At 44.8% G+C, this 19547-nt stretch overlaps 2 protein-coding genes across 2 annotated transcripts; one reads left to right on the top strand and one right to left on the bottom strand.

The window, feature by feature from the left end:
• The first annotated feature begins 551 nt into the window (after positions 1-551).
• Tbc1d7 (TBC1 domain family member 7) lies at positions 552-13839 on the top strand. Its single transcript, XM_077693672.1, has 6 exons — positions 552-770; positions 3862-4046; positions 5138-5278; positions 7298-7443; positions 9972-10101; positions 13652-13839. Exons 1-6 carry the CDS (start codon positions 581-583, stop codon positions 13697-13699), a joined length of 840 nt encoding a protein of 279 aa, XP_077549798.1. The 5' UTR covers positions 552-580; the 3' UTR covers positions 13700-13839.
• Positions 13840-16134: 2295 nt separating this feature from the next.
• Positions 16135-17547, bottom strand: LOC144162938 (cytochrome c oxidase assembly factor 1 homolog). Its single transcript, XM_077693673.1, has 2 exons — positions 17062-17547; positions 16135-16412 (listed from the first exon to the last, which is right to left on the bottom strand). Exons 1-2 carry the CDS (start codon positions 17308-17310, stop codon positions 16200-16202), a joined length of 462 nt encoding a protein of 153 aa, XP_077549799.1. The 5' UTR covers positions 17311-17547; the 3' UTR covers positions 16135-16199.
• Between the last annotated feature and the right edge of the window lie 2000 nt (positions 17548-19547).

The following is a 19547-nucleotide window of genomic DNA, read 5'->3' as shown; positions in this document are numbered from 1 at the left end:
TTGGATTGGATTGGGATACCCCTCCTCCCCCTCCCCCCCGCAATGGGTTTGTATGCAGGTGAGCCCCCAGCTGGCTCAATAATATCCCCAGTGCATCTCCTTTCCTTTTCACTCGAACCACTTAGTAGTAGTAGTGATCACGTCTTTTGGTCGACCGCCACCCCCCCCCCCCCCCCCTTCCATCCGAAAAAAATTCCTGGCGACGCGCCTGCCCGTTCTCGTCTCAAAACAGCTGAACCTTCGCCTCAGCTTCCATGAGGAAGGAGAGAGAGAGAGAGAGAGAGAGAGAGAGAGAGAGAGAGAGAGGAGAGAGAGAGAGAGAGAGAGAGAGAGAGAGAGAGAGAGAGAGAGACTTTGAAGCAGGAGCTGTTTTCCCGCACAACGCAGTTTCGGTTTTCGGTTTCGTTGCATGTTGAGTAAAAAAATGCAAACGACAAACACTAACAAGGCTTTTTAGACTAAATTGCCACAAAAGTTGAAATAAATAACAAATATTATAAATAAATCTCTAATGTGCGGTGTGAAGTTTCTATTTCTCACCTGAGAGGGGCGGCACCATCGCCAGCTGGCAGATGGTGTCATGGCAGCAGCTGAGATGAACTTTCGGGCCCACTACTACGATAAAGTCGGATTTCGTGGCATAAATGGCAACAAATCATTAGAAATACTGCTCAGCGAAAAGCCGATAGACTTAAAAAAACTCTCCAACTTCTGCCGAAAGTTTTGTCTGCCCTCCGTCCAGAGATTGACCGTTTGGAAAGTGTTGCTAGGTGAGTCCTCGCAGAAGAAAAAAGACGACGCATCCATCTTGCCCTGTCGTCTGCTCTCCGTCGCGTGTTCGCGTGCTGTATTTTGCCGTGCTCAGTCTCGTGCTACGCGTGCCGTCTCGAGCCTCGTCGCGGTAAATTTGGGGCATACTGGTACCTCCTACCAACCGAAGTACGCAGTAGTTCTGTAGAAGGGCAAATAACGCGCAGTTGTTTATCTAGCTGAGGGTCACAAGCATCGGCGCTTTGTGCTCGCGGGGTCCATGAAAAGCACAGCTGTTCGCCTGCGCTCTGCTAGCTCGAACAGTTTCGTTTGCTTTTGTACCCAATCGATGCTAGTGCATTTTTACTGCTTTCAGAATAGCGCGTGTTTTTTTAATTTGCATCGTTTTTGTACCTGTTCGATGCATTTCTCGGACCCTAGCATATCGGCTTTTTAAGTTGCTACGAGCTCAGCCGGGACGGGCGTTGATTGAAAATTTGCAGTTTGACTAAATTTGACTAAGAATCAACTTAGCCTACATGGGGGTCATTAAAGTGCACCACAATATCGACATCTCGTTTTTTCGCCTCCATCATAAAAGCGGCCGGAGCGGCGGGGATCGAGCAACCGGTGCACAGGATTGGTATTGTTGGCAGCGTAGTTGGTACTCATAGAGCAGCGAGCGTCAACAGCATAAGCCTGTAGGATACTGTAAAACGCATAGTCGATCAACGTCTTTCGGGAGATTGGTTTGGTGTTCCCAGGCGAAACAAATGAACCTCATCTTGAGGCTCTTGGGAATTCGAGGTTTTTCCTGCCACGGTCAAAGAGGTCCGCTTTGTCTGTGCATCTCTGTCTACAGATCTCACCGTAATTTGAAATCGAAGCAGCTATTGGTGACAGTGTGGCAAAAACCAGCCACGACTTCGGTAGCGCTGCGTACCGGAGCCTCCCGAGATCTCCTATAGACGTACGCCTCTCTCCATAGCTCGCTGCTGTAGATTTGAAGAAAGAGGTCATAAGGGCAAGATTTGGTTTCATTAACCATGCCTTATTGCTTAACAAATTGAACCCCACCCTCAAAGTTCGCTGTTTGATACAAGACGTGTGTCAAGTACTAACTCCTAATTGTTAACAAATTTTGGTGTCCTACAAGGGTGAATCCTTGGCCCATTATTGTTTATAATTTACATTCATGATCTTGTGATTTGTCTTAATGATTCTTGCAGCATTCTTTATGCTTAAGCCACAACAATTCTCTCTTCAGATATGTGCTTTGATTCATTAGTAGGTATACTTGATACGGATGCTTCCAGCCTTTTAAAATGGTGCAAAGATGATGTGATACCAACCAAACTTTATGGAACCGTTCCCATGCATCCTTGTGTTGAAATTAATTTCGGTACACTTTCTGCACGACCAAGTAACATTTAGTGGTTTTGAAATTGACAAGAGCCTAAAATTTCACAGCAAGAAAAGCAGCTTACAACATCAGAGTGCTCTATAAAGCTTTTCCCTTTTTTACTGAACTTTTTTCAGTGAATGCCTGAGGCCATGGTGGACACACAGTACAAAAATGTTTTCTTGCTCAAAACAAAAAGTACTACGATTTGAACCTTAAAAAATAAATGCCTTCAGCATACGCTTTCAAATGAACTCAATCGTGTATTTTTAAATTTACCACCTCTCTGATCTGTATGGCCTTACCACGACGAATACGGCAGATGTTTAAAAAATTTTCGTGTTTACCGCAGCGGAACTACTCGCTCTTCGACTTTCATGCTTTTTTGCTGCACTTACTGCATGAACATTACACATTACATTAGAGATTTATTTAGATTATTGTTATTTATTTTAACTTTTGTGTCAATTTAGTCTAAAAATCCTTACTTAGTGTTTGTCGTTTGCATAAAAATAATCAATTCAGCAGCAATGTCTTTGTACGAAATGTAAAATTTGTAAAAAATGCCTAGAAAGGGCCTAGAATTTCTGTATTTTTTCACAACAATGCACATTGTGAGACAAAGTAGAAGCAGTCGTTGCAGGGAAAAAGTGGAGTTTCTTTCCTATCTAATGTGTTCTGATGTTTATATCTAATGTGTTTAAGATTTGTAGTGTTTTCTGATTTCTAATGTTTTCTGATTCTAATGTTAAGATTTCTGATGTTTGTATCTAATGTGTGTGAGATTTATAAGGTGTTCTGTACATTATTATATTTTGCAAATGATTTTTACGCTACATAGGCTTTGGCCAGCTTTGTTGATTGATTGATTGTAGGGTTTAACGCGCCGACGCAACGCAGGCGATGAGGCGCGCCGTAGTGGAGGGCTCCGGATTAATTTTGACCACCTGGGGATCTTTAACGTGCGCTGAAATCTCGTACACACGGGCGTTTTTGCTTTTCGCCTCCATCAGAAAAGCGGCCGCCGCGGCCGGGAATCGAACCCGCGACCTCATGCTCAGCAGCGCAACGCCTTAGCCACTGAGCCACCGTGGCGGGTGGCCAGATTTGTGATATTCTAACTGCTATAGGAAACAAAAAAAATAATTTTTTTTCCTGTGAGTATTCGCTACGAGACTGAGTAATAGAGTGAATTGGTTGACCATGGTTTTTTGTAGTCCAATCAAAGGTCCAGTGCAGCATCTGAGACATTTCGCGTGAAACATCTGTATATTTTTAAAAGTTTGCATGGATTCCTATTGCAACAAGATTAATCTTTCTTGCTTATATTATTCACCTAAGTTTCGTCTCATAATAATGTCTTTTGTTTTATCCAGCAAGTCCGAATTTTTGTAGTCTCAACAAACGGTCGGCTACTGTACATGTTTATTGCTGTTTGCTGCTGCTATAACCCATGTTCCTGGTTGTTTAGGGTTAACAGGAAGTCCCTCCCATTCAGTCTGTATGTGGTAACTCTTCCTGAAGTCATGTACACTCTAAACCTTCCTTTGACACAAAATGAAATTAACGCAGTCCTTTAAAAAAAGGCCATTTTCAAGCGCATCCCTAGAACAACACTGCATTCAAAGCCAAGCTCATTTTTCGATGCTCGCGCGATGCCCTGTTTGAAGTGGCATAGTGTGTAAGTCCGTTCGTTTCTTCCCGTGCAGGAGTGTTGCCAACGTTTGAAGAAAACATCGCTGCCTTCGAAAAGGACGAGGAAGATCAGTACAATGACCTGCGGCGGGCTTTGGAGGTGATGCGGGTCTTCCACAAGGGCACCACGGGGCCGGATGCAATTGTCCTGATGTACCTGGTCGGGGAAGGAAAGCTGCAGCTTGACATTGAGCTGCAGGTGAGTTCACTTTTGGAACAGGAAAACAACGCAATAAGAGGTGATCCGCATTATGCAGTATTTGTTTCATGTCTTCCTGATAAGAGGGTGGAAGGGAGGAGAGAAAGTGCGTAGGAAGAACTGTAGCGCGCTGACACCGTTACTTCAGATTCAGGCGTTCAGTAGCCGACTATTTTTTTTTGGACTCGGAAAATTCGGAGTTGCTGGATATTTCGGACTTTTCCGAAGAACTGCCAGTTGTCCCACGGAGTAGAGACTCACAGATTTTTTGGACTGCTCTTTTATTTGAACTATTTTTCATTCCCCTCCAGGTCCAAAAAATCGTTCGGCTACTGTATTGAATTCTGGCGTACACTGAATCATTTCGGTACTGTTGTAAGGACGCAGCACATAAGTATATTGTTGCGTCCTGATAGTCGTAGTCACAAGCTATGGCTGTTGTGGTCTATTCATACTACGTAGCTCATAAAGAGGATTTGGTGGTGTGCGTATTCGTATCCCGGCAACATTATGCTGGAAATTTTAACGTGAAGGCATTAAGTGGCTCTATAATCCCTTCAATGCGACATATGAATTCCCATTAGCTGTGCCGTGTTCCATAGTGTGTGCCTCGAAACAAGGACGCACAAAAAAGGAGCACCTGCCTTGCGGCTCCATAGCACATGCCTGAGAAACAAGACACAAAGAGAAGACATGCTAACTCGCAGTTGGGGAGAATACTATCAGAGTGTCTTAGATGAAGGGCACAAAGCAATGAATTCTGAACCTTCATAGAGAGAGAGGGTGCCTCCGTGCAATCGATTCGGGATTGAAGCCTAGCTGGAACCGAATTCTTTCATTTTTGTCAAGAGAGCCTAATAACTGACAGCTCACTAGGCTCGATGTTCTGCCCACCTGTTCTCTATGTCGCTATGGAGTGATGTGTGTTGCAGCAGTATGTTATATATTGCATTTCAATGTCCAAAACTGACAGCAATCAAAATGTTTTTTTTATTTTTTGTGTGTGTTTTCTTTTTTTTTTTTCTTTCTTTCTTTCTTTCTTTCTCTGCTAGCGTGATTGTTCACCTCTCTGCCCTGTTCTCCTTTGTCAGATGATGGATGACGAGGTTCGAGACATACGCAGCATTGCGACCACCTTCCTTAAGATTTGCTGCAAAGAGGACGAGGCGTACTGGATGACCCGCAATTTTTGGAAGCACCTCCAGAAGCTCGGCATCGACTCTGAAGCCATGGTGAGGAGACAGTGCGATCTGCGTAGAATTCAGATCTGTCTCGATTACACGTGCCATGCACGGTGAGTTGCTAACCTACCAGGAATGGCCAGTGTGGTCTGCGTGCCACCTATATTGCAAGTTGTTAGAAACCAGAGGAGCATCCGTAACCAACTGTTGTGGACCAGTGTCTGAGGCGTTATACTACCGTGTACGACGCCAAGAGCTCGGTTCCTGGTGGCAGTGAGTGCTGTTAGAGTGGAGGCGAAAGACAAAAACATGTGTATGTGTGAAGTTTCAGTGCGTGCCGATAGTCTTCAGGTCTTCTAAAAATTTCAGCCCTTCACTATGATATGCCTCACAGCCAAGGCATGATACATTAGGAAAGAGTCTCGCATATGCACAGCAAGGCCCCGACCAACAGTCTATGCCCAAATGGCCTTCTTTGCACGAGAGTTTCAATCCTATTCAGAGTCCACTCATCGAAAGAGTCAAGGTATCAAGTGATTCAAAAGGTTTCGCTTTGGCTCATCACTTGTTGCATCACTTGGACAAGGAAGTTGTGTGGCTGTGCATCTAGGTTCAGCTACCTTAAAGTTCTGAGAGAACGCTCTCCCCCAAAAACCTCGCCCACCCCTTTTTAGTGGAGAAATATTCAATTTACTTAAGGCCCCAAAGACCACCCACCCCCTAAAATCACGCAAGCTTCAATGCATTTGAAAGCCCGGGTACCTGCCTCCATGAAAACGTCCCGTGTCTGCGAACACTGCCAATGTCTCAGTTTTGAACAAAAGAGACACAACCTGTCTGGCTTCTTTACTTGATATCTTTGCAGTTTTGGTTGGTGGTGCGGCCACTTTTTTCTGGTTTTTCACACCTGACCTGAAAATTATCCCATCCCGTATTCTTCGTTTGATATCTCGGTAGTTTGGGTGGGTGTTCCTTTGGAACTTCACGGTAGATGGCCATGATGTCACAAGTGTCGCTGGTTCATGGGTCAAACATTGCTAGGGCTTCATTTTAAAAGGAAAATTAATTTGTGCTACAAGTAGCCTAACGGGATGATACCATTCTAGGTCTTGTTTATTTTGCTACAACGGTATTACTCCCGAGCTGTCGAGAACTTTTGCGGAGCACTTACAAATGCAGTGCTTCATTGTTTACTCAATTTTACCCTTGTGCATTCTGTGCCTGCTGTGTAAATTAATTTTGCAGTGGCCTGTTGTTGCTTCGTTGGGATGCCTACAGGGGGACAAATCCTTCACTGATAATCTGTGACAAAACAAAAAGTTGTTTGATGCCCACTTTTTGCCACTAGCAGAGAAGAGACTGAGTCAGAGCCTCGAATTGGCACCAAAATTATCTTTTTAATATGGCTGGGCAAAGTACAAGCAGAACACAAAACTATAACCGAGGCAGACCACAGATAACTCTGAATATGTTTAGCTGTCTCTGTTGACAAAAAGAATGAACGAGGTAGAATTAAAAATCTATAAACGTGCACATTGATTCTGCTGACAGAAAAACTGAACACAGGAGACAGAATATACGAATTTGAATGACACTGTGTACAACTATGAATGTCGATAAGAAGTGACACTATACACTATGTATGAATCACTACAACTGATAGACTACAAAACTGATAGATTACAAATGTTTGTGATAGTCACCAGGTATCGAGATGATGGCGGTCTCGAAGTTTGCAGTGTGTTTTCTAATGTGCAGGATCCAAAGACAGGCGCATTTGCTGATGTGCGGATCTCAATGATGACGAGCCAGAGAGTTTCATTACTGCTGTCTCAACGTAGGCTGAATCACAGGCTCTTCAGAAGTGCGGTTTGATTTCCACTGACTGAAAGCATTAACCAAACTCAAATATATTTTCTTTTTCTGTGCCTGCCTGTGTTTGCCCAGCTTGTTTTCTTGCTCCTTTCGGTTATGTTGCACAACGATGCTGTTGCGATGCCCATAATTTTCACGAGGCCTGCGATACCTGCGCATCACCGAGTCCTCCTCTTCTTTCGTTTCCGCCCCTAGAGCAAGCAGGTCGAAGACACCCTAGACAAAGAGGACCACGAGCTCTTCCAGCACCTGCTGAAGATCAAGGCATTCCCGTTGCTGCTGCTGGATACCTGGTTCCACCGCTGCTTCGCTGAAGTCTTAGACGAAGACGCGTTGGTCAGGTAATGATTGCTGGGTGGCCTGGGGAAAGAAGTTTCCCGCAGGAACCTGTGTCCAGTCGCTATGAAGCAGGATTCGTCTGTACGGGCATACTTGTTTATGGTCACAAAGACGGTAAAAGCAGTAATAATAGTGCTTTATTTTCCTAAGAAAGCAAGATTTTAGTATTAAACAAATGATACAGCAAACTCCTGTGAAGATTCAGCCTTAAAAGTAGATAAGCGTACGCAGCAAGGCACCAAAAAGAGTTAGCCTGGTAGTTCTGTCATACCGTTAATAAGGGCATGACAGGACCTGCAATTTTTCATTTCATTTCATTTGGTTCATTCACCAAAACACAATTTGGTTCATTCGAAAGAGTGCCTCGTTAGAATCATACTGACATCACTTTTAAAGCACACTTTGCTCAAATAAGCTACAAATTTGGGAAAAAAGGTAATGGCCATGCGACCCAGAAGCTTATTTCTCACAACAGAACCTATGATGTAATATTTGGCAGCTCTGCGATTGGCTAAGGCCGGCAAAAGCAAACGCAAATTAGCAGGGCTTATAAGCTTGCTGAACGAGCTTTTTGCGCTTACATTTAGGGCACATCCTTTTTATGAAGTAAGAATGGTAGGATAAACAGTGGAAGTTATGAAAGTACACGTAAACATAGTAGTACTGATGCATACTGCTGTTGGTACTATGCGCACTAGCTGTTATAGCTGTACAGCTTTGCCGTGCTTCGGGGTTGTCTCTGACGACACTGGCCGATTGGCGCCAGCGGTGGCATCTTACGTGGCCATATTTGTTGAGCGAGCACCGTGTTTCACGAAACAGTTACTGTCTACCTGACAAGCCAGGTACAAATACAGTCAAAAACAAAGCAAAGGCAGAAAACGGCCAGCCCATTTGGTGGCACCATCTAGGTTGACTAACGGTAAACAAGGCTCCTCAGCACATGTGATGTCATTGCAGACGTCACGAAAGCATATGATTTGGTGGGAGAATGAAAATTTTAACCTAAGTTGATTAATTTCTCAGTGAATATGGCATCGTTTGCTTCCGGACAAGTGCTGGGGGCACTATAAAACACGAAACCTTTAATGGGGCCCCTTTAAGGACCCCATTGAAGGGGTACTACATAAAAGGTGGGTACGTACATGAGAAAGTGAAAGCCATATATTTAATTATGGTGCAAGATAATTTGTAACAGCGTTCAAAAAGGTTATGGCATTGCTTTCATTAGAAAGGCTGTTCCAGTCTGTCGCTGCATCTAGAAAGAATGAAGACAAGGTGCGTGCACGGGGGCCCGCTATTCTTGCGGCTGATTGGTGTGATTGGTATGCAGGAGGGTGAATGTATGTTGGTGTGCCAAGGGGGCTGTAAAAGACATTGTGAAAAAAGCTAAGACTAGAAATGCAGCAACAAGATGCAAGCACTGATAAGCCGGATTCCGCTTATTCCGTATTCAGGAGTACTTAGAATGAACAAATTTCATAGCTTGATTTTGAAGAGGCTCGAGTTGGGTGATAAGATATACTTGATGCGGGTTCCAAATGGCTGATGCGTATTCTAATTCCGTACTGGTGAGAGGTTGACAAGCTAATAGTTTTAGGTTTTTGGTAATGGTATTGCTGTGAAAATAATGTGTAGCCTGAAAAAGTTGCAAATATTAAAGGCAAGACCTCAATGCCTCAATGTATGCATCAGTGTATGAATATGTAGTCTGTTGCTCAACATCAGGAGTTAGTAATACCTCGGGTATGAATTTCAGGAATTTCAGGAAGTGAATTCTTTTGTGTGCTCCTGCCTTTGTACAATTCATCTGCCCTGGCTATGTCCTTGCTAGGGAGTTAATATCGTAACTAGAAGAAAGAAAGTGGCAAGATGATGTTCCCAGTTACACGTGATTCCTAGCTTCTGGACTCTAGTTAAAAGCTATCTAGGCACCTATAAGCAACTGTAATCTGCCTCAAATCCCACCATCCGCATCACTTTTCTGCCAAGACAGGTTCTGCTGTGTTAGCACGTGCCACGTCAGGCTCTTCCGGCGTGCCACGTAGTCATGCGTCACGTGTGCCTCTCCACATGCCCTTGATTGACACTCAATTTAGAGGCGCCTACTACCGTATTTTCGCTCGTATAACCCGCACCAAAAATGTGAGAATTTCAGGCGTGAAGTAGAGGTGCGGATTATATTCCAGGTATTTCCTTTGGTGCAGCTTCACTGCAGTACGCATTAGGCCGTGATGCCCCTACAGCAGTAATAGCGGCTAAGCCATGGTTATCCCATTGACAGTGCTTATTTTGCACGCACAGCTCAACAATATATCTACCTGAAAAAATGTGTGTGACAAGTCCTCTAGTTATGCAGTCAGCTAGGCAAGTTCTTTTGCATAAACAAATGTGTAATGTTGCTTGAGTAGTAGATTTGCTCCATCTTTTTATGTATAAAATATGTGGGCAATACACGGGGATATATTTTTTTATATTCGTTGACGGGTGCAAATTACACACATGAAAATACGGTATGTTCGATGTGCAGGGTATGGGACAAAGTGGTTGGGGGCTCAACAAAGATCCTACCCAACGTCGCGGCCCTCCTACTGATGTCGCTGCGATCTTCCCTGCTCGCCATCGACACCCTAAGCGACGTTCACACCCTTCTCAGCAAGGTAAGGCTTCTGTTGCTCCCGCATCCGCTGCCACAAGGGGTTTGTAGACACAATCAAAGCGGAATCAAATATGTGACTGCAGAAGGTAGAAGAGTCAGCAGCAAAATTGAGAGTTAACTTCTCCTTTGAAGGGAGTTGGTAAAAAAAAACATGACATCGATACTAACGTGGACCACAAATACCGGTACCATTTTTCTCAGAAAGGTGCTTCAGCACTTGCGTTCAGTGCGTCATGGAGCATGCGGTGAACGATTTGGGCAGACACATCCTACCATTATGTACCCCTCTACTCTGTTGACCCACATTGTAATTTTAACATGTCACCTGGAATATCCAGGCATTACTCCACCATATGCGGTTGAATGTTGCCTACGCGCGATACTTCTGTTACAAAATCAGCCCATCCACTTCGCCACAGTGCCCACAGTGTGATGTGCGTAAAGATCTGAAGCACCTCATCTGTGATTGTGCGCGATTTAGTACACAAGGAGTGTGTCTCGCAGTGTCTCTGAGCTGGCCGTTCTGCGTAAGACTAGAACTGAGGGACGTATTAGGTCCTTGGAATTCTTCTAAACGTGCCTCTCATGCTACAAAAGCCTTATTGGCGTACCTAATAGACACAAGATTTGATCAGACTTTGTAAATAGTTGAAATCATGTGTTCCTCTTCATCATTATAATCACCATCATCATCGCATTCACCTGGCGTAGCATGCCAGGCAGCTTAGCTCGGCTGACATCGCCAGTCTCATTAAAGATTGTTCTCTCTCTCTCTCGCTGATAACTAGTTATAATTATGGGTTTCCGTGATTCCCATCCTCATCCAATGCAAGGCACTCGACACACCACGTCGCAAACACCTCCCTCAACTATACAGACAACATATTCCACTACACCCATCATACTTTTTAAGAGATGACCCCTATAAAACATGCTTTTGAATTTTTTATATAGATCAAATTTTAACACCTCATTTCTTATCATGCATAGGTAGCTGGCCCTCCACACCAGCCATTTTCAATGCCTCTTGTTTAATTTCACATCTACTTTTTCTGGCATATTTTGGCGTTTACGTTTACACGTGTCATTAAATCATTTTTTTGTTTTGGTGCCCTTTGCTCTAATTCGCATTGTGCCATTAAACACCAACCGTCATCATAATTATAGGTTTTGTGTTCAAGTTGTGGGGCGCCTGTTGTAAGGCCTAGGGAGAAGCACATGAAAATCTGTCATGGTTTGTAGGTGTCGGTTCAATTGGAGAGAGCAACACCACAAGTACTAAAACTCGTCTCACCCAGGTGAATGCAAGTGGTATTGCTCGACCGGAGGTGGCGCCGCTCGGTTGTTCATGATTGTCTTGTTTTAGGGGCGAAGCCTTTTAGGAGCTGGGACTGTTGGCGTCTCCTACATTGTCATCATCCTTGTCTTCATTGTAATCATCGTTCGTATCATGTAGTGACGGCACTAAAACACCGGGAAACTCGTTTATGCCTCGCGCTAGAACGTAACACGTGCTAAAAAAACACCGAGACACTTGCTTACGCCTCGCGCTAGAACACTTCGTGCTTCAAAGACAAGAGACTTTTGCAGCAAAGCTGTATACCTCTACCTTACATTGGTTTCATCCCCGTTGGCAAAAACGCCAAGGCGCCAAGGATACACTTATACACTACATGCATCGCCCCTCCCCAGGTTTCACATTAGTGAAGATGTCCTGGGATTCTTTAGTTCAACAGCTTCCACAGAGCACGGTGATTGGCTGGTTCACTGTTGGCTCACAGTTTGCCTACCAGCCATCGTATTGAACGGCATATGGCACCATCCTCAAATAATGTTCTGCGGGCAGTCATATCGAGATCCACAATCCCACACACGCCACCACTTTGTCATATACAAGAACGGTGCCAATTAGCATGTAGTATTAGCCTTTGTCAAGTAGGAATCAGTTGTGAAGTAGGGCTAGCAGATCACCAAAGGCAGTCAGAGCTCAAAATTATGTTCATTACAATCACAGGTGTACGTGTTCACAAGTGCAGAAAGAGGGAAAGTGCAATTCCTTGCAAAAAATGCGTTGCCAACAGCATTTGCCATTCGATCGAGCATTGAATGTGTGCAGCTATTGCAGAGCAATTTTCAGTAGGTGGGCGAATCAGCAGCTATCCTACTGCTCGACCATTAGTGAGCTCGGCCATTCTTTGAAAGGGTTCAAATAAACCTGGCCACCCTGCACTCACCATTGCCACCTGCGTCTGCTTGCAGCGAGAGGTTACTAAGTTATACAGTAGAAATACAATATATTACATGGTCAGGCGGAACCAAAAGATGCTCCTTAAAGGCACACTAAAGGCAACTAGCAAGTTTGGTTCAGTCGAAAGTTCAACTGCCTCGTAGCCTCCTCAGCGTTTACTCAGTGGCGAAAGATGCTTTAATTGCAGAGAAATTACCAATTGAAAAGTGTGTTTCTCTCTCTCATTTCTCTCGCACCATTTCATGGCGTTTCACACAACGAAAACAGAGAGAGGAAGGGAGTGAGGCAGCGGTGTGGTCTAGCAGGAAACTAAAACCTACCAGGTGAAGCATGTCGGCCGCAGCCGTTGCACCGAACCTGTAATAACCATCGCAATCGCCAGCGGTGCTGTGGCTTTGCACCTTGAAAATGTCAGCACCGCCTGAATTATACCTGTACATTTATAATTGTTTATGACTTATAAAAGTTAATGTGCAAAGAAAGATTTTACGTCTTCCTTTCGAGAGCTTGCGTGCACATTTCTCGTTCTATTGTTCGTCACGTGCTTCTTGGCATATCCGTTCAGCCATTCACAGCCGGTCAGTCGTCTCTGCTGGGTGACTGATCGCTTCATTTTATATTTATTTACAAGATTATTTCAGAGGTGTTGGCACAGAGACTGGTATATTGGTTTTCCGGCGACGCCAATCTATCTATTTAGACCAACTTTGGTTTTTAACAACGAAGCTGTTTAGCAAATTGTAATTTTTCTTGTGCGCAGTTAAAAACACCAAGAAATTTCCGAGCGCACGCACGTGAATGCGGGCCTCACGGCGACCGCCGGGCAGTTAATAAAAAAAAAAACAATGTCTAGCGCTTGTGTGTGCATGCCTTGTGACGACCACCCAGCGTCCCCGGCGCTCGTTGGTTAAACCAAGCATACCCACTTAGTAAGATTGGCCAACATTGGCCAAAAAAAAAAATCTCCAGCGTTCGCTGTAATCATGGTAACACTTGCTCGGAACGAGAAAGACGCGTCATAGCGTACGCCCCTCCAAGGTGATGTTCAATGATTATCACTTCCAGAAAAATGAAGGAAGCTCACACTTATAGCAACAGTGATGGAGTGAAGGTCGTTGCGGCAGCGAAGTAGAAGCAAACCGACTGCAATCGTGGACTTGCATTGTCCTGATGGTCGTGAAGGTTGCGTACAGCTTTGCTACCTTCAAGTCTTGCGTGTTAGCATGAGCTTCCTTCATTTTTTTCTGCTCTACTTTGTTCCTGTTCAAACATCTTACATCCCTTCTTTCTTCAAACATTGCAGATTTCCAAAGAGACGTCCGAAGCGGTGGTCAACAGGGCACTGGAATAATCCTTCTGTGGCACCCATGGGACGTGAACTATAGGACAGCTTACAAAGCAGTGATTGTGTGTGCGGCAAAGGCATTCGTAAGGATGCCACGACGTCTGGCTGTGTGTCGTTTATTTTTTTATATTTTTTTGCAACCAGTATGTACATATAGTGAACCCTCAGTGTCAAAACGGTGTGCGCGGGTGTGAATGTGAGAAGGTTGTGCTGAGTATGTTGTCGTTTAGGTTTAACAATGAATTAAAATACGAATTATGATTGCAGGAGTGGTGCCGTTTCTTCAAGCAGAAAGTTGGGACAACATTGTACGACAGCTTTCGGTGCTTTGTCCATAAAATCCCAAGCAGGCACATGTTGGAAGCTTAGAGATCAAAAGGACCCTGCAGCACTTACCACTGACTACTCAGAATGTATTTTTGGGTAAAGTCTATTGTCCCAGCAATCTCCCCACGCAAGAATTATGAAAATCTGTTCACCATCAACAAAATACGAAATCGGACATACTAATTGTTCCCTCTCAACTCAACCGCGGACAACACAACGAAAGCTGCGCACTCTCTCCCGGAGAGGGGGCCTGCTCACGGTGTTCTCTTCGGTGGTCTTCGATATATCACAGGCCGGGGAGTTTTCTCCTTTTCTCCGCAACGTGGAGGGGTCTATTTCCTGTCTGGTGCCGCAAAAAAGCAAGCATGGCTGCCTGCTCGCAAGCGCGTGCTCGGGCTGGTAGGGCGTTTTTGAAGCAATAAACATTTGTTGTCGAGTGGCCTGGTTGAAAGGGGAGTATTGAGTTAGTAACTCAAACTCCGCGCGCACTCAAAACACAAAAGAAATGTCAAAACTGTGCGTACAGGTTCAGGCATAGAACATAGAAGAGGTTGGTACACAGCACGGGCGGGTCGTCATGGGAAATGAGAAGAATGAGCCGCGAAGTTGACCAGCTACAGCCAATAGGACAGCCATGGCCGCAATGACATCATTCCGGCCATGCCAGGGGTGTACAATAAGGAAAATTGAAGAGAACGCGGTTGGTTTTTCTGCATCTTTCACAGCAATCTGCACGCTCGCCGCTTCATGTGCACACGTAATATCTGGCTCGGGTATTCCTGGCAGTGTAATCTACTTGCGCACAGGTTTACTTGCACTGCTCAAAGAGTGTTGCAGGGTCCCTTTAAATTAAGCAGGGTTACCAGCTACAACTAATAGTCTAAACCAGAATTTAGGTTCATGACCTTAATTCACTGAAGTTTAAGCGAGTGAGGCAAAATTACTAGCTTCAGTTAGTGGTGGCTAAAATGTGTACACTTTTTGAGCAGATTTCAAGGCCATCAAACGATCTCATAACAGCCATGCTAGGTTTTTGAACTGCTGAGACAAAATAAAAATGTTCACTCAACTGCAAGTAAACTTCTCAAATTAAAACAGTATTGCCTATCTTCGAAGATCAGTCCCAGACCACCTGTGGCTCAATTTCCCCATGTATTACTATGGGACGTCCAGTCCTCGGGTTTGTCATGAACTTTTCGTGCGTGGCAAATCTTTGAAAAAAAAAAAAAATCAAGGAAGTTTAAGCAGTCTGAACACATTTGGTAGAATGTGTGCAGACACAAAAGAATGCTTCAAATGTGTGTTGAGCAGTAGATCAGTTGATCGTTTGGAAGCCTGTCTAGCAGCGGGCGAAAATTTGATGCTTTCTTGAAGATGAGACGAAGGATGTAGCATTTACGTGACTATTGTACGATGAGGATTAGACAAAAAAAGACTGAAAATCCCCATCCCTTTACTGAAATAAGGATAGACGTGTATATTATTGCGGAATGCACACTATAGCATAATGCCTCGATGCTAAGGACTTTTTGCCGTTGCCAGGGCAACGAGACAGCAATCGTGTTGGTTGGGCCATGGATTCTCGCATGCTACTGTTCCCAAACCATGGACTATGAGCAGACGTCAACCATGCAGTCTGAAGCAGGCCACTCGAGTGTTATAGACAAGCATTTTGCACAGTGTGCATAAAACAAATGCAGTAATCGAGGCACTGCAATTTATTCCTTGCTTTGTAGCAGCTTCATAAACTTTGCCACATGGTATACGCACGAAATTTAGGTTTTATCCAAATTTCAAAAGTAGCATTTAATGGCTAAACAAGGTGAAATTTCAGGTAACCCGGAAACCTGACCTTTTGAGTTATAGTTGGGGAATGACCGTTCACGCTGCAATTTTTTTGTGGAGAGGCCGACATGGTCAAAAAAAAAAGTTTGTACCAGTGCTTTTTTTTGGCATGCTAACGTTTCATAACCAGACAGCACAATTTCAGCTTTTTGGAAGCAGCTGGTATGTGCAACCTACATCATTTCCATAACACCAACATAGGTTCACAGCATTAAATTGATACTTTTTAGCTAATCAGCAAACAGCACACACAATCTTTTGCACTGACATTCAGTGAACAGCAAAATTAATTTATTCTAAACAGGTAGGCACATCACGCAAAATACGAATACCCCTATGTCTCGGCGGCCTTTGAAGGCATCTCGTCCACGTCGAAGTCTTTCACATAGTCCTTGCTGTACTTGGGGTTGGTGTAGACTAGAAGGCGCTTGTCCGCATACTTTTCCAGGGCGAGCTCGAGCCTCAACAGTTCCCATGGCACGTCGAGCGCATGACGTTCGGCCCACAGGTACAGTTCACCACGCTGCTTGGAGCCTTCAATGGGGACCTTCAATGCAGGATCGTAGAGCAGCGTGTTAGTGCACCGTTGGAGCCACCTTGCTTACTTATATCTAAACACTTATTTTGATAGTTCAGCAGGAACTGTCAAACAGCAGTAGTAACGCCATCCGGGTGTGTCTAGTAAGCATCGCCAAATTTATCCCCTGGCCCGTAAACCCAGTGTTGTACCCACTTCACAACTCACTGTGGTAGGAGTCTGACTGTTTTCTTTTTACAGGCCCAACCACTACTGCTCACTGACTAACCAGTCACTGTTAACTACCCAAATAGTACTGAATAATTAACAGCGACTCTGGCTGCTGAGAGGTACCGGTTTGGTAAAAGTAAACACAGACTGCTCTCGCGGTAAGTACTCTGGCTGCTGAGCGGTACCGGTTTGGTAAAAATCAACACAGACTGCTCTCGCCGTAAGTCAGACAGCGGCATGACAGCGGTTGCCGGGGTATATGGGAGATTGAGGAACGCTTACGAAACCTCTACCCACCATTCCTCGCGAAAGGTAATAACCTGCAAAAAATTGCCGTTATCCAGATTTTCCCGACTGGCTGAAACTAAGATAAAGCTTTCGACAGACCGCTACGACAACATTAAAACCTAACTAAAGTTTTTATGTTGTAATTTAAAGGTAGTAATACTTTCATCCGGGCTCGATGCGCTCGCGTCGAAGTGCCCTCCATGTCACCGATGTCGATTCGGCGCTCCCTGATGGGTTCCCCGAGGAGTCGCATGGCAGCGGAGTTCCCTCGAAGCGTCGTCATGGCGCTTTTGTAATACTCTAGGTCACTCATTTTGTTGGCGAGGTAGTTCTTGAACCAAAACCCGCCGCAGACCACACCGATGCCGCTTATGCCAGCAATCTGAAGCAGCCGATCTAGGGACGGCATGGTGGCGATGTTGAGCTCCCGATTACGAAGAACGAAAGGATGTGGAATGTCCGTAGCTGTACTGAATGATTACAGTTTTTTCATATAACACTACTGCTTCACATTAGCATGTTTAGACGCCTTCATGGTAATCGGCTGATGCGGTCGCTGCGCAAAACTTAGCAAAACCACTGAAGTGGCAAAAAATGCCAAGAGCTGCAATAACCTTAGATTTACTTGGCTTGGCTCGGCTTCTTTGTAGTCTGCAACGGCAAAGTTGATCATTGTTGCGATGGGGCTGCCGCAGTGTATCTAAATGGTTTTGTTTTTGGTTACTTTCTCAAGTGGTAAAATGGGATGTGTCGGGGCGTCACGGAGAAAAGAAAAGACAAGAAACACCGCGCGCTTTTGCTTATTGTACCGGTAATTCAGTTCACAATTGACGGCGTTCGAGGAAGGGATTCATGGAGATTTATTCCGGTTTTCAACGGATGTATGTGCGCGGACGGATCAAACTGCCGCAGGCATTTATTTTATTACATCAGCGGGATAAATGGATCGGTGGACGGACAAATATATTTTCTGTCTAAGCGTGTGATTTGAGCGAAAGCCAGAGGAGCCTGAATTTTGCGCCAAAGTTTATGAGAATATTTATAACTTTCAGCCTATCCTCTTTTGGTGATTACCCATCGTTTATTTTGATTTATTTGTCGTGTGTTCTGCTACATGCGTAGCTGCGATGTACTTCTATTTTAGAAAATTGTCTCTCTGCAATAAATCGTTAAGTGATCTACAGCAGAGAGTGAGCCCTAGCTTTTTCGGGTGTTTCCTGCAGTTGCAAATCGAGCTCAATTCCTACAGCAATACGACAGAGTTACGAGCGTGATTTCGAGGCAGTCGCAACGCTCTCTACGAGAAAATTAAACCTGTTCATGCTAGCTCATGTTGTGGCGAACAAATAATTTTAAGATACGTTGCGAAATTGCGTCTATTATAGTGTATCTGAGATGCGCGTGACATCAACAAAGCGTATCCCGCGCAGTTTTGCATGCACTCATGTGAATATTAACAAGAATAACTGGAGTAAACAATATGCACCCTGTAAAACGCTGTCAGTTCTCCAAAGCGCTAGAGCATTACGATCGGTTGCAAGATATGTGCTTGTTTAAACGCCGAAAATTTGTTCAAAGGTGCGTTCTGTTATTCCTCAGTGCCTGCACACGATATTCTGCACTTAGAACATCACAGTAGTCTGCTTGCACACGTTCTCGAAATCCTAGAACAGTGAGCAACTTTTTTTGCAGCACAAAATCAAAAGGCTGTTATTTGCCGAGAGCATCCTTTTAGGGTTTATTTCGGTTTTCTTTCATCGAGTTCTTTAACTTAGCGTGCCTCGAAAAGTCCTCGATCCTTGCGTTAATGTGTACCGACGGCCAGTGGACGAGGTTGCGGGCAGACCTTCGACCTCGCTTTTCCTGTCGTCTGCTCGCTTTGACCCGTCCGCTCCTCAGCACGCCGTAGCCATGGCAACTGCCCGGGTCGCGCCGGGCGATCACGTGTTGACCTAGTGGCGAGAACCCACAAAAGCAAGACGAAAAAAATTGGGGAAAACGCGCCGTTTCCTTCTGCTCTCGAAGCTCACTCGCCGCGACGGAGACCGCCAACTGTGTGCTTCAGACGTGTCCCCTCGCGTTTTTCACACCTGAAAGGCACGCACATCGAACAACCGGGGCAGTCGACGTTAGTCTCACGCTTTCTGTATGCGCGGTCTCAAATTTTGTCCAAGACAGCTAGTCAATGCAATAAACCGTCTTTCTTTCTTTTTCGGGCTGCTGTGTTGTCTGCTAGAAAGGAGCCCGAAGAGCCCTGTTTCTATGGCGACTGGTTTGAATGAGCCAATGGGCGCAAGACGCGAGATCACGTGGCGCAGGAAGAACCAATCGCAGCAGCCACCGGTGGCAAAAGAAAAAACCGCCGTGTCGTCTGCTGCCAGCTGTGGCCGACGGAAGAGTTTGGGCACGATTTAGATTCCTCAAATTGATTCCGTCTCGTAACCTAGATTCCGGGCGAGGACGCGTTTCTAGACCTCGTTTTGTTATCTTAAAAGTTCTTGCACTGAGCTAATGTTTGGTTGATCATTCCGATAATAAGAAATCCTAGCATTACTGCAAAATAAAATTTGCAATATATAATTATTGTCTTTCGATCGGCTTCTTGCAGGTCATGTTTTACTCAACGGAAGTATGCTTGTGCTTTCA

The sequence above is a fragment of the Haemaphysalis longicornis genome, unplaced genomic scaffold (assembly GCF_048455015.1).
Source record: "Haemaphysalis longicornis isolate Haplotype H1 unplaced genomic scaffold, Haemaphysalis longicornis Haplotype H1 scaffold_12, whole genome shotgun sequence".
Classification (NCBI taxonomy): Eukaryota; Metazoa; Arthropoda; class Arachnida; order Ixodida; family Ixodidae; genus Haemaphysalis; species Haemaphysalis longicornis.
This window is presented reverse-complemented; position numbering and strand designations above follow the sequence as displayed.

What these genes read in the sequence shown, in the direction of transcription:
- Tbc1d7 (XM_077693672.1), top strand. Translation starts at nt 581, where the DNA reads ATGGCAGCAGCTGAGATGAACTTTCGGGCCCACTACTACGATAAAGTC. An exon ending in GCATCGACTCTGAAGCCATG is followed by an intron (nt 5,279 to 7,297) that starts GTGAGGAGACAG and finishes TTCCGCCCCTAG; the next exon opens with AGCAAGCAGGTCGAAGACAC. An exon ending in GACGAAGACGCGTTGGTCAG is followed by an intron (nt 7,444 to 9,971) that starts GTAATGATTGCT and finishes TTCGATGTGCAG; the next exon opens with GGTATGGGACAAAGTGGTTG.
- LOC144162938 (XM_077693673.1), bottom strand. Translation starts at nt 17,310, where the DNA reads ATGCCGTCCCTAGATCGGCTGCTTCAGATTGCTGGCATAAGCGGCATC. An exon ending in CGCATCGAGCCCGGATGAAA is followed by an intron (nt 16,413 to 17,061) that starts GTATTACTACCT and finishes CCTGCATTGAAG; the next exon opens with GTCCCCATTGAAGGCTCCAA.